Below are 14,434 nucleotides of genomic sequence, written 5' to 3'. Positions count from 1 at the left end.
CTTTTCTCTCTCGAACGAAAGACGGAGCAGTCGGTGGTGATATGGTTTTTGCTGGTATCGCCGATCGATCAAATATAGCGATACTGAGTTTTCATGTGTATATATTTACATCTTCACCCTCATTGTACTACAAATGTTACAGTTTAGCCCCTATGGTTCCATTTTAATCACAAATAGTCTTAACAATTAAATATACAGTACTACTCTAGTGAGTCTATTCCAACTTGATAACTTCAGTTCTGCATTTGCTCTCTCGTTCACGTCAATGGTTCCCGGCAAGATGGCACTGTTCAGTCTCCGTCGACGACACTTCTTTTCAGGGAAATGAAGGTGGCTGCAGCTTTTGGCACTCTCCCTCGACAACTTTGCATTTCGGGGAAACGAAGGTGGCTGCAGCATGATTACTGTTACATTCTCGTAATTAACCACCAACCATTGTGATTTGTCTCTGTTTAGCTACCTCTTCATCCAGTCTTACGAGAAGGCACTTTTGACAAATCAACGAAGAGATGAGTGACGCTAGAATCCGACCATGACCGGTTGAAAAGAAGTCGTTAATCGATTCAATAATCTTATCTCAAGAATTATAGAATTCTTGCACTGATTCTTACTATTACTAACTAAAATGAGGAAATTCCAATGACATTTCCGAAGATATTCCACACTTCTAAAGAACGTCTTGCAAAATACTACGATGAACAAGATTATGCAGTTTTTTTTATTTGATCATTTTAATCAAATATATTCCGACGACTTTTTCAAAACAACCAGGCCAATTTAATATCACAATAAGAATGTACATTCATCGTGACGCAAACTCTATGAAAGAACATTGCAGCAAATCCCAATTGGGGAACATGTTCAACCCACGGAAACAGATGTTGTTGGCATTATCAAGGGGCATTGGATACAACACATTTCTCTTAAACACGATGAAATTTTCGTGTTTCTTCTCAGGATTCCTGGATGCTCTATGATGAAGAATTCACCTCTCGTACAGATCCCACAAGCTTTCTTCCAACATCAAAACCTTCTTGCTGAATTCTAATGCCTCGGTGATTTCCTGGAACGAACGAAAATGACGTAGATAAATTATAATTGATTAATTAAAGATGATTCATAGGTTTAATAAATGAGGCATACTGTATATTCTTAGCCTATACATCTGGGTCACTAGGGCGTGGAATGAACCATATCCGCACGATGGGTTTTAGGTTCGTATATTCAGGTGCATACGATTTGTTATGATCAGTCATCCATCTCATTATTTACAAACCACTCTTAAAGAACCAAAAACCCTACAATTACTTTAGATATTATAGTTACAAGTTGAAATCACCAGCAATGAAACAGAGATACTCCAATTTCTCCTTGTATAAGAAATTGAATCAAAATAACCCGAAATTAATTAAAATATGGAAATAAAAATAAATAAAGAGATTATTTGTATTGTATCCTATTATACCATCCATGGCTCCTTTATGATCTTGCTCTAACCAAGTCCCCATCCAAGCCAATAGAACCCCATCTCGGCATATTCATCAGTACAAAAAGCTTCCCAATCAGCAAACAGATTCAACCCTAACTTGAAAGACACGTTATTCTTGGTGACAGGATCAATGAGTGGCATCATGACATTCCTCTTGAACACATAGAAGTGCTTGAGCTTCTCATCTGGGCTTCTGGTTTCTTTGAAATGAGTCAACCATCTCTCGTACAAATTACATAAGCTTTCTTCCGAACGCAAATCATTCTCACTGAATTTATACAACTCGAAAATTCCTATATTGAAAAAATATATTTGTATGAACCATGAGCTATTTCATTCATATATTTAAAAAGAAGAAGCAAATATTTGTATTTTGTACCTTCCATTGGGGTGGCGTATGTCCCGTCGGAGCGACGTGGAGATACAAAGTTTGCATTCCCTTTCCCTTTCCTAATCCAATAGAAGCTGGAATCGTCATTGGAAATAATCTCCCAATCCGCGAGGTTGAAATTGAATTGGAGAATCAAATTCCACTTGCAGAGTGGATGTATGAAGGGGCGAACAACTTTCTTCTTGAAAACATCGAAGCGCTTAAGCTTCTTTGCAGGTGTTCTGATGGCTTTCTGATGAATTAGCCATCTCTCGTACAAACCCCATAAGGTTTCTTCCGACATCAAATCATTCTCGCTGTATTGAAATGCCATGGGATTTCCTACGATGAATGAGCTGATGAGAGATTTATAATTACCAACCAACCATGTAAAAAAACTAAGCTTTTTCATTCATAAGTAAAGTAAGAAAATATCTTTACCATGTAAGCTGGGATCCATCGGTCTAGGGGCTGCAGTTGCACCATCCAAACTTCTTGTTGGCACAAATGTTATCTTCTTCTCATTACACGAGCCAGAAGTGAGCCCTGGTTCATATGATGTGCGTGTACCAAAAGTCAAATAACGAATAAAACAACACAGAAGGATTTTGGAAGAAAATATAGAAATATTCAAAGACTGAAGTGCACATTCAAAGTTAATGCTTCTGGCCTTGATGCTAATCAAAATTCAGGATGCAAATAATACAGCAATATTCGAATTAACAATTTGTTATAGCTATCTTATTTATTATCCAATAATCATACTCAGCAAGCTTATTATCATGAAATTCAACAAGCTAGAGAGTGCAATAGTAACCAGTACCTCTTATCCTATGTGTTAACTGGTACAGACAATCAACCCAAAACTCCATTATCAGCTAAACTTTCGAAAACAACCCAAAACCCCAAAACAAATAGCGACCATTTGGATAAAACAAGGTACATATACCACCAGGATACAGATTTTCAGGACTTGAGATAATAATCAATATACAATTAATTGCTCGCTGAAATTAAAAATTGAATTTTGAAGAAGCAATATGGAAAATCAAAGTAAAAGAGTAGTAACCGGAAGTGCAGAATCCAGCAGGGATTAATCGTCCGTTGATCAATTTCGAAACGTTCCTTGATCGAAGAAACAGTGCTGACGAAAACATTTCCAAATGTGAAAGAAAAAAAAAAACCATTGGCTTTGAGTTTGACAATGTAAAGGTAAACTGACTGCGGCTGGGATGAATCCCAATAAGCTCCGTTTCTTCCTTCAGCAGCTTGTGGGCTTTCTATCAGCGTTTGGGCCGAGTGGGCTTTTTGTCTCTTTTGGTTTTGGCGCTGACGGCGTTTAAACTTCAAGGAGACGAGCCGTTAGAGCCAACGGCTAGGGTTCCAAGCGCAGGAGTTCGGTCATATAGGTGCTGTTATTTTTTAGATTTTGACATCTGTTAATTAAATTTCATTTCTCCGGTTTAACTTAAGTTGGGTCCTTGGATGAGTTCATGTTTGACTAACGCACGACTTTGGATTGTTTATCCGGCATCATCAATTCATCATCGTCCATTTTTGTCAACGTTTCCAAGTCAATGTTTCTAGAATATGGTCAGAGAAACTTTTTGAAAAGCCATTTCATTAGCTTTGATCCTTATCAATCTTCATTTGGAAAGTTCACGAACTCTAAGAAATAGTTACAACTTGCAACAATAATTCAAACAGTTTTAGACTTGGAAAAGCTTTGCAAAAAATAGTTAGCCCTTTCCAATCAGCATTTATTCTTAAGTTTGGTGAATAGAATTTTAGCAGTAATATATAAAATAAAATAATATAAGATGGTCGCAATTCTCAATCATTTCATTTGGGCTTCAAACTAACGGAATTTACTATTCTTATATTGGTGAACTAACGGATTAATACAACAAGTCTATAAACATACTTAGTAAACGTACCCTGAGATGAAGGGAACATAAACAAAATCGCACAATCTCAGTTGCTACAGAATCAAAGATCTAAACAATGTTTTGAGATCTTACATGATCGCTTTTGACCTTAGGCAGAAAAAACAAAATTAAAATTAATTAACAAGAATATGATCACGATCATGATTAATAAAATAATAAAGCACTGTCACATCTGATTAAACAGCAGGGATATATAAATTACTTTATACACATACTTGGATCAGTCTAATATACTTAATTGTTGTTTATCTTTCTATACAAAAACTAATATTCAACAGCTAATAAAGAACTAATTTAACTTAAAAAAAAAACTAATTTTAGCTTACACTAATATGGATTAGTCAAGACGGACTAATCTAAGTTTCGGTTCTTCAAAGTTTAATGACAATAAATGAATATAAATGACAACCACAACTCAGCTTGATAATTTCTAGCTGATATCCTTGCGTCTCCATGGCGCCACCACTTGCTTAAAGCTCTTATACATATTTGCCTGCAATTATTAATTAAATTCGGAAAAGTAAGTAATGATCATTCAATTATTTCAATTCCTTTTCTTTTCAAAGGTACTAAATTAGTTACTCCAACTATTATTCAACTACAAGGAGGTTATAAAATACTCCATCCAATTCAAAATAAGAGTCCATTTATTCCAATAAAAAAAAAAAGAGTCCATTTATATTTATATAAAAAGTCAATGAGAACCACAAATGAAATCATACATGAGAAGCTCACGTTTATGATTATCTCTATTGCTTACTTAAGCAAGCAAAATTTGGTTAATATATTTTGTATTTTATTTTCAAAAAAATAATATGTATTTAATTTCAATTTAGAATTACATTTTACTATCCAAGGATCTTCGCGTTATCGTTTTACTTCGCATAGTCTGGAAAATCACTAAAACCCTCTTTATTTTATCCGTTCTTTTTAATCAAAGCGAAACTTATACTCCTATATTTTTGGAAATTATTAGTTTATCCCCTAATTTATTTATTATTTTTTTAACAACGCTAGATTTAACTCAATGTTTTCGATCTAAGCACGAAATAAATTGTATTTTCCCAAATGAAGGAGATAAAACCTAGAATATGATGATGGTATATATATACTTAAGATCGGAAAATAAATATACCCTTTAATAATTTTTATGTAAATGTTTACTTTCTAGAAATATTGAGGAGTATACTTACCATTAGATGAGACTTTGTGGTAGGAAATCGGATAAAGCTAGCTTTCCTTCTCATCTTCATGATCTTCACATTAGTACCATCGCCACCATCACCATCATGACGACCATAGTCAACATAATCAGTCACCGGAAACCTCGAAAAGTCAAAACTACCCTTCTCCTTTTCTTCTTCTTTATCACTCTTCTTAATTACCCACCTACCAGAACCAAACCCGACCTCTCTTCTGTTACCATTACCCTCTGTCGGCAATACTCCAAACGACCCTCCAACCATCTTCCCAAACGATACCCTTTGAGACAGGGACCGACCGACATACGGCCCATCCAAGACCGTTGTAGGAGAGGGCATGCTTGTAATTTTGGACAACCTAGGAGGCAACTCCAAGCACCTAGCAACATTATAATTAGTAGGATTTGATGGTTCGGTGGAGCGAGGTCTAGGCTTTCCCGGTGCTTCCTCCCACTTGAACGGAATCGAAACCGATCTGTTTATCGGCGGCGTTAACATCCCTGAAGTCTGATCATGATGGTCTAATGATCGGTTAATATTGCAAATTGGAAATGAAAATATTGGCAGTTTTGGAGAAGTTGGTTCGTAATCATGATCTAACGATCCCATTTCTTCAACTCAGGTTTTTTATTAGGTGAGCTAGGTTTTCAAAGTTCTAGAGAGAGAAAGAATGGTTTTTAGAGAGAGAAATAATGGATGTGTACTCTGGGGATTATGTGAATTTGATTTTAGGTATTATACACAAACATGGCACATGTGAGGAAAAAAAACGCTCCAGTGGCGCGTCTTCTTCACGAGAATATGAAAGTAGTTAGTTTTGAGGGAAGTTGGAATGACCTTGATGACCTTGTGAGGTGGGTCCTACTGTACAAGTGTTCTTCTTTTTTGTTGATTGGATAGCAAGGACCAGTTTTTTTTACTAATAAACGGTCCTTTGTCTGATTTAGTGGGCTAACTGGTTTTGAGAAGTCAATAGAGCGATTGGTCAATAATGAACCAAAAGAGGAAAAGAAAAATAAAATAAAATAAAAAAATTCGTGGATTCTGTCGTCAGGTCAGGTCCCCCTATGATTTGATTATTATTAGTAATTTTTTTTGAAGTTTATTATTAGTAACTTTTTATTCGTGTTATTTGAAAGGAAATTATTTTATTTCATTCCTCCTAAATTGGAAATTGAATGTAACAGCAAGTACCCGATCAACCAAGAACAAACAAAGAAAACCCGAATGTAACAGCAAGTAATGATTTCAAAAAAAAGAAGAAGAAGAAGAAGCACGTAATGAACAATAATAAGATTGATTTATATTTAACTACCCTTAATTAACGAATTTATAATATTAATTTAGCATATTATTCTTTATTTCTCCTAGTAGTATTTTTTTTGTTAAAAGAAAGATTAGTATTTTTATTATTAATTATTCTCTCGATACATATTTTTTAAGATTTTTATTTTTTTTCAAACAAAATAACTTTATATATAATTTCGATCCAAATATATTGTAATTTTTTTATTTTATGTGCAAATACCATAAAAAATATATATATCGAGGGACAGAAAAGATATTGTATTAGCATGATGATGATTCAGAAATGTTTAAAGCATGTTGACTATCGATGGTCATGAGTTCAATGGAAGATATAACACGCCGTATGTGTTTTTCATAATAGAAAAAATTTGGTGACATTCATGTTTTGACGACCACCATTTCTTCCCCTACATTCCATTCACAAAATTTGATCAAACTTCTTTCCCGTAACGTTCCAAGTATTATTTTATTGATAAAGCTTACATGTACTATACAGTTTTGTGGAAATAGGAATTAGGTGAGTGCTTAAGATTAACATTTCATTCAGTCATTTGCTTCTAAAGTAAGTATTCTGCTGGAACTATTAAAAAAAAGTGTTGTTATTGAAAAATCAAAGCTAGTTAATTAAAAAACTAGAATTTTTTAATTTAATTCATGGAATATGATAAAAATTATAGTAAATCAAAATGATAGGAGATACTTTGTAAATTTGAGTATTTCGTTTAAACTTTTATTTACTCCCGGATGAGAATGGATATAGATTTTTAAGATTTGGATTAGCTGCTAGTTTAATTGTAACTAAAATGATGAAACCATGACATGTTGGACTTAGTGGTTATCCGAGTGTACTTTCATCCTAGAGATTATAGGGTCGACTTGATAGAAAAACCCTGCACTCCCATATCGAAAAGCACAAGATCCAAGTAGAAATGCAGCAAACAAAGCAACACAAAAACACAATAATACAGAAAACTCAAGTATTAAGAACTAATGACACAATAACAGAAAACATGATCATATCCTTCATTGTTTTGATTTGATTACTAATTCTTAAAATTTAACGTTGGTATTTAAAGTGTTTGGAACCTAAATAAACTAATTTGATTGACGAATTCTAGGGTTTCACTCAGCCAACATAACCAGGTATTTGAAACTAATAAAAACAGAGCAATGGAAACTAAAATTTCTTCATTCCATTCTAAAGAGTAAAGTGGTGATTACAATCGTTTATATAGGCGTCCAATGACGTAACCTAGCTGACATGGAAAAATCTAAATCAAATTACAACTTGGATTTTACAGAAAATCAGAAAATACCAAAACTAGAAATGATTTTGCTTTCTGCACGATCTCGTATTTTCGATTCTTCCGTTGACCCCAGCTTGACTTTCACCTCAGGACAATCCACAATGCGTTTTCGAATCAGTAACACTGTAAAAGAGACATAAATTATAGCTAAATCATCGTCTTCTCCAAATCAACAAAGACAACGTTTTTATTGACTTTTTGCTTGACTTCTGTTCTGAGCTTGATCAATCACACATCAACATTTGAACATCTTCTAAATACTTCTACTAACTTGAACAAAATTTAACTTTACTGAAAACAAATTTCTACTTCGATTTTCTACTTGAATTTAACTGAAAATGAAAACTTTTAGAATTTCAAGTTTAGCATTCGAAAACCATCAATGGACCTTTCTTAACGATTTTGAATCAACAAATCCAACTGCAACAACTTCTAATGGAAATCCCCAATTCTAATTCATCATTTCCAACTCGAACACACATTACAGATTTTAGGCCATGGCAAATCAAACTAAGTTTGCAAATCACTTCATAGATATTAAACGAATCTACCCACTTCATTAATTTAACATAATTTTATTCAGAACGCTAAAACTGAAAATTCGAAACATGAACGGTAACTAAGAATCCTAGAATTATGATCTTTTGATAGAGAGAATTGTAAACTAATTCGAAGATATATCGATGATCCTGACCTTATCCTGAATCTGATGGTAGGTCGTCTTACCTCCGCCAAATCGTTTTTCGGCCTGTGGAACGCCGTCTTTGTTTTTTTCAGTCGGACCCCAAAAGTTTGCATCTGCTACACCAAGGTCCCTGAAGTTTTGACGATGTGCGCCATCGTCCTTTCTGCAAATATCTTTATCTTCTTTCTTGTTTGATCCTTTGATGCATTGTTTTGCTTCCTTCTTCTTCTAAAATTTCATTAACACCTTCAAGATCAGCTTCTCGATTAGATTGCAGAGATTGCATTCTTCTTTATAGCTTTCTTCTCTCCCAAGTTTGATTGCTTCCTCTTCAAGTTTTCTCTCTTTTTCTTTATTTCAACTGTAGAATTTTCAACAATGGTCGGAATGTCAAGGTTTCCCGAGAAAATCCAAACCAACATGACTCTCCAAGGATGTAGTTTCAAGAATTATTATTTTTACCCCTCTTTGTGTAGTCCAAAATTCGTTGAATAAAAAAAATTATAACTAAATTGTAAGAGTATTGAATAATTTGATTTCTATTACCAATTAATTAATAGCAAATGCTAGAATGAAAAATATATATACACGTAAGTTTTGGGTTTAACAATTACATATAGAAATCAATGAAAAACTTTTGAGATCGCACTGAAACTATTAAAATAGTAGTAAGGACGATAGAGAAAATAGAAAGTAAACACAAATGTGTCCTTAAGTCAAAAGGTTAGAGATGAAGCCATTGGTGGCGTGTTGAATATGGTGTCGAGAAACGTTACGACTACAAAAACAGCGCTCCTTACATTATTATATATGTTGCACTTTAATCTTCAATCAATCATAACTAGTATGTCTTAATTCTTATTACTTACTTGATCTTCATTACTACCCCAAAGTATCAATATCAATCAATCAATATTCATATGTAATACTGAAGGCATATAAGCTGACGTGGCAGCATGTTGAGGATTTGTGTTTTTCAACCAATATTTAGATTTTAGCCCATTTTTTAACGTTTTATTACGCATATGCCATTTCATATTACATCCTATCCTAAAATAGAAACGACGTCCTTTTTAGAGATAACATGTGGTCCCGCTCAAAAATGACCCAAAAGAATATAAAAAGACGTAGCCCTGAGGACTATACTTATTTCAATTTTTGTCTATAATAATGACGAATTAATAAGGGAATGCCAAAATCCATGAACCAGTAAACGTTACAAGAAGTGATATCAGTTCCTCTCCCTCGACAATACTCTCCTTTTATCTCTGCCATTTTCCCACAGTCAGTGAGAATACAATTCACCACATCGACACCACATTTCAACCCCTCCAATCTCTATTGCGAGACACGAGTTGTTGGTGGATCAAGTCAAGCGTCATATGGAGTGACAACAATGATTTGTCTTTCACACTCCAAGCATGTATTTCTTTGATTTTTGTTGTGAGTGCGTCAGTGAAAGGTATTTCTTCCAGTATATTTCACATATTTAAATTAAAGGGATTTGGTGGCATAGATGTATTATGTTGAGATCGAAACCAACTTGAAAGTTTGCCCCATTCTCTAATTTTTATTTCTGCATGCACTCTATGATATGTAGCTTTCGAATCGACATGAGTAATTTTGTTTAGATCTCAATTTCAATCTCATAGAGAATGGTTCTCTTATACCACCCTCATTTCTTTGACTTCTTGTCTTGGACTCACGGTTTTCCTGATAGATTTCTTAGATAGAACTTATGACGTCTACCTATTATTTTTATTCAGCTAAGTTTGGCATCAATTTCATCCGGAGAAATTGAAAGTTATATGAATCAAGAGTTTCCGTTTGTTTTTCTTTCATGCGCCGGCTAAATTTCAAAACCAACCATTTTTCCCTTGAAATAATTTCATATAAGCAAATACAGGGAAATTTATTACAAATGGTGTTGTTATCATTTAGAACTTAACAAGTTTGTCCTTTTTTTCCTCTTGGAAAGATGATGATTTAGACACTGGTGTGGCTTACTCTTCAAGCCGAAAAAGATTTCAATTATTGCATTTGTGTAATCCTTAATTGTGTTTGAATGTGATTCTAGGTACTTATATCCTTTGATGTATCAGGTGCAAATGAAAACATACAATGACGTTTAGGTCGTGGACTGATAATGATGAAGACGTTAGAGTTACCAAAGTGGTTGGAAAGGAGCTAGACATCTGGCTATCCTGATCCTCTACTAAAGATTATGACCAACTGTCTGGATAAGTGATAGTAGCATGTTGAGAATTCGAGTCTAATGTAATTGAAGTAATAATATGTATAATTTTTCTATTTAAATTATCCCTTTCATTTACTCTTTTGAAAATATTTGAAGGAATAAGGATTGTAAATTGATGCACTTCTACCTTCATAAAAATCTATCATTGAAAGATGAGTTGCATGGGTTGGATCACATTAATGTTAATTTAATTAGTATTCTTTACCTGCAAACACTGCGGTAGATGAAATGAATTTGTTAGGATAAAAGTGAAGAAATTAGTCAGGCTTCATTGGAGGAAAATTATGAGAAATCATCCAAATCTGCTTGTGAGAGAACTGAAATAGCTATCACTTTTTAGGGAAAGGATGAAGTCGGGAAATTCTGTGGGCACCATGGTGTATATTTGTGTCTGTTTATATTTTGTATTAATTTATACAACATATGATCATGCAGGGACGGATTTACAGGGGGTACCGCAGGGGCCATGGTACCCCCATCTCCGGTCGCCGGAGCTAAATCTGCGTGAAAAAAATTTTAGATAAAAGAACTTTATATAAAAGATATTTTTGTCATAATTGTATTATATCTAAGTATAGTAGAGTTGGTTAAGGTTTTGTTCCTTATATTGTAGCCCCTAGTTCGACTCTTGCGGCAAGATATTAGATTTTTTTTAATTTTTTTTATTTAACAGCCCACTTAATGGGCCCATACATAAAATAAAAAAAAAATTATAACTCAATTATAACTTTTCACACGAGCAGACGAGCTCTTTTTTTTATTTATTTAATAGCCCAATTAATGGGCCCATTCATAAAATAAAAAAAAAATTATAACTTCTGTCTTCTACGATAAGTTTTGGAAAAAAGACTTTTTCATGGCACAGCATCTCAAAAGGCAAAAGACTTTCTAAAAAAGCAAAAGACAAATCAGACGCCGGCGATTCATGTTTGATGTTTCACTTCAAGTCTTCAACAATCACAGCTTCTTTCTTTATCTTCAAACTCCAACTTGACTTCGACTTCGACAACGGACATCACATCTCCTCTTTATCTTCAATTTATTTAAAGGTTAGTAATATCTAATTGCTCTAATAGTAGTCAATTGTTCACAAAGTAGTATTAGATTTTGAAAGTTTATCGATCAATATATTTATAAATTAAATAAATTACACTTGACTTGTCTCTGGATTTTGATTTTTGAATATGTCATAATATTACAATAGATATTGAATTTAGATTTACCTTCGTCTTGTTTATATAAATAGGAAAGACAAATTCGTGGAAAGACAAATTCGTGGCCTGTGGGGATTGAGATTTGAGATGACAAAACAAGCCAGACTTGATGTTCTTTGGAAGAGGAAGGCTACGGCTACCACAAGTCTTGAAGTTAATAAACCTTCTAATTCCATTCCCATATCCAGTGAGGAATTAATTGACAATGAGCAAGATGAACAGGTCGAGCAGTGTCGTAAAAAGGTTCCAAGAGTAGATGGAAATAAAAACTATACTGACATCTCTTTGTTAGAAAAGGATCCTGGAAAAAGACGTCAAATTTGGAAATATCCTATTGAACAACGAGATGAAATTCGTAGAGCTTATATCACTGCAGGACCTTATCAGCCAACAAATATAAAGTATCCAGCTTCCAGACCACCATCTCATCGGCGCTATTTTCAATCGTATTGGTTTAAAAACTTTCCAAGTTGGCTAGAGTATTCACCAACGAAAGATGCAGCATATTGTTTGCCTTGTTACTTATTTAGCTCGAATGACGGCACTCGCAAAGATGGAAAGAATGCATTTTCAGAAGTGGGCTTCAAGAATTGGAGGAAAGCAAATGGCCGAACAAAGCACAATTGTTCTCTTTTACGCCATGAAGGTTTTGGTCCTAACTCTCCCCATAAAATTTGTGTGCAATATTGTGATGATTTAATGGCACAATCTGGTCATTTAGAAAACATCGTTCATAAGCAAACGAAACAACAAATTGCAAATAACCGTTTACGTTTGAAGGCTTCTATAGATGCTATTCGATGGCTTGCTTTTCAAGCATGTTCATATAGAGGCAATGATGAAAGTGTTGAATCTCTAAATAGAGGGAACTTTATCCAGTTGGTCCAGCTTTTGGGTTCTTATAACGAGAGTGTTAAAGATGTTGTCTTAGAAAATGCTCCAGGAAATGCTCAATATATATGCCCAACCGTTCAAAAGGAGATTTTATATATTTTCGGTAGAAGAGTGCGTGTGGCAATCCGAGAAGAGATTGGAGATACTGTATTTTGCTTACTCATTGACGAAGCTAGGGATGAATCTAAACGAGAACAAATGGCTGTAGTCTTGAGGTTTGTGGATAAACACGGCTATGTTCAAGAAAGGTTCTTTGACCTCATCCATGTTTCGGACACTTGTTCCTCGACATTGAAAGAAGCAATTGAGTCTCTATTGTCTCGACACAATCTGGATATTCAAAATCTTAGAGGACAAGGGTATGATGGAGCCAACAATATGCGTGGTGAATGGAATGGACTACAAGCATTATTTCTGAAAGATTGTCCATCCGCACATTATGTTCATTGTCTTGCTCACCGGTTGCAATTAGCTCTTGTGTCATCAGCTAAAGAAGTCAATCCAGTATATCAATTTTTCTCAAAGCTTACTATGACTGTGAATGTTGTGACAGCTTCTTCTAAACGTCACGATCAATTAAGGGCTGCTCAAGCAATACATATTTCTAATATGATCGCGGCTAATGAGATTTCTACAGGTAGTGGGCTTAATCAGATTGGAACTCTACAACGAGCAGGTGATACTAGGTGGGGCTCTTATTTAAATTCTGCACGCAGCCTAATATGTATGTTTCATTCTACCTGTGTTGTGCTTGAGAAATGTAGTGAAGAAGGTAATTACTCCACTCGAGGTGAGGCTACTTCCGCGTATGATGCTATTACAACGTTTGAATTTGTCTTTCTTTTGCATTTGATGAAAGATATGTTGGGTATTAGTCATGATTTATGCCAAGCTTTGCAACGTAAAAATCAAGACATACTGAATGCCATGGCTTTAGTATCTACTACCAAGACTTTAATGCAAAAAATGAGAGAATCAGGTTGGGAAATTTTTTTGAAAGAAGTTAAATCATTTTGTGTCAAGCATGGCATTGATGTTCCTGATATGAATTCACTTTACATGCCGAGAAAGGTCGAACCCGTATACTTGTTGATCATATTTCTGTGGAGCATCATTATCGTGTTAATTTGTTCATTGCTTGTATCGATACTCAATTGCAAGAGCTTAATAGAAGATTCACTGATAATATAGTGAAATTGCTTACTTTGAGTTCCACTTTGGATCCTCGAGATAATTTTCAACGTCTCGATATTGGAAAAATATGTGAGTTGGCTGAAACATTTTATCCGGATGACTTCATCAAACAAGAAAAGATTCACCTCAAGATACAAGCTCAACATTATGAACTTGATGTTCCTGAACATCCTGAATTTAGAAATCTTGTGACAATTTCGGAGTTATGCCAAGTCTTGACAAAAACAAGAAAGTCATTGACATATCCTTTGATTGATCGTTTGATTCGTTTGATATTGACTTTACCTGTTTCGACCGCTACGAACGAAAGATCTTTTTCGGCCATGAGTCTTGTGAAGAATAGACTTAGAAATAAGATGGAAGATGAGTTTCTTGCTGATTGTTTGATCACTTATATTGAGAAAAGGATGGTCAACGAGTTTGATACAGATTCTATTATCGATGAGTTTGCGGATATGAAAGAACGACGTGCTCGACTTAAATAGAGGTATATATATTATACTTTTGTATATTCTCTTTTTATATTTGTGATTAGGATTTTTAATGATGTTGTACTTTTATGATT

At 34.4% G+C, this 14,434-nt stretch overlaps 2 protein-coding genes across 2 annotated transcripts; one reads left to right on the top strand and one right to left on the bottom strand.

The window, feature by feature from the left end:
• Nucleotides 1-4,238: 4,238 nt before the first annotated feature.
• Nucleotides 4,239-5,619, bottom strand: LOC139883425 (uncharacterized protein At4g00950-like). The gene is made up of 2 exons (XM_071867603.1): nucleotides 5,002-5,619; nucleotides 4,239-4,301 (listed from the first exon to the last, which is right to left on the bottom strand). Exons 1-2 carry the CDS (start codon nucleotides 5,617-5,619, stop codon nucleotides 4,239-4,241), a joined length of 681 nt encoding a protein of 226 aa, XP_071723704.1.
• A 4,812-nt stretch (nucleotides 5,620-10,431) lies between these two features.
• LOC139883424 (uncharacterized) lies at nucleotides 10,432-14,354 on the top strand. The gene is made up of 4 exons (XM_071867601.1): nucleotides 10,432-10,508; nucleotides 11,003-11,071; nucleotides 11,814-13,654; nucleotides 13,747-14,354. Exons 1-4 carry the CDS (start codon nucleotides 10,432-10,434, stop codon nucleotides 14,352-14,354), a joined length of 2,595 nt encoding a protein of 864 aa, XP_071723702.1.
• Nucleotides 14,355-14,434: the final 80 nt, after the last annotated feature.

This window comes from Rutidosis leptorrhynchoides, unplaced genomic scaffold, assembly GCF_046630445.1.
Source record: "Rutidosis leptorrhynchoides isolate AG116_Rl617_1_P2 unplaced genomic scaffold, CSIRO_AGI_Rlap_v1 contig398, whole genome shotgun sequence".
Classification (NCBI taxonomy): Eukaryota; Viridiplantae; Streptophyta; class Magnoliopsida; order Asterales; family Asteraceae; genus Rutidosis; species Rutidosis leptorrhynchoides.
This window is presented reverse-complemented; position numbering and strand designations above follow the sequence as displayed.

Excerpts from the sequence above, each read along its gene's own strand:
- LOC139883425 (XM_071867603.1), bottom strand. The coding sequence starts at position 5,619 with ATGGGATCGTTAGATCATGATTACGAACCAACTTCTCCAAAACTGCCA. Across the intron at positions 4,302-5,001 it reads CCACAAAGTCTCATCTAATG|GCAAATATGTATAAGAGCTT; the intron begins GTAAGTATACTC and ends TAATAATTGCAG.
- LOC139883424 (XM_071867601.1), top strand. The coding sequence starts at position 10,432 with ATGACGTTTAGGTCGTGGACTGATAATGATGAAGACGTTAGAGTTACC. Across the intron at positions 10,509-11,002 it reads GGAAAGGAGCTAGACATCTG|GGACGGATTTACAGGGGGTA; the intron begins GCTATCCTGATC and ends ATGATCATGCAG. Across the intron at positions 13,655-13,746 it reads GCAAAAAATGAGAGAATCAG|GTCGAACCCGTATACTTGTT; the intron begins GTTGGGAAATTT and ends ATGCCGAGAAAG.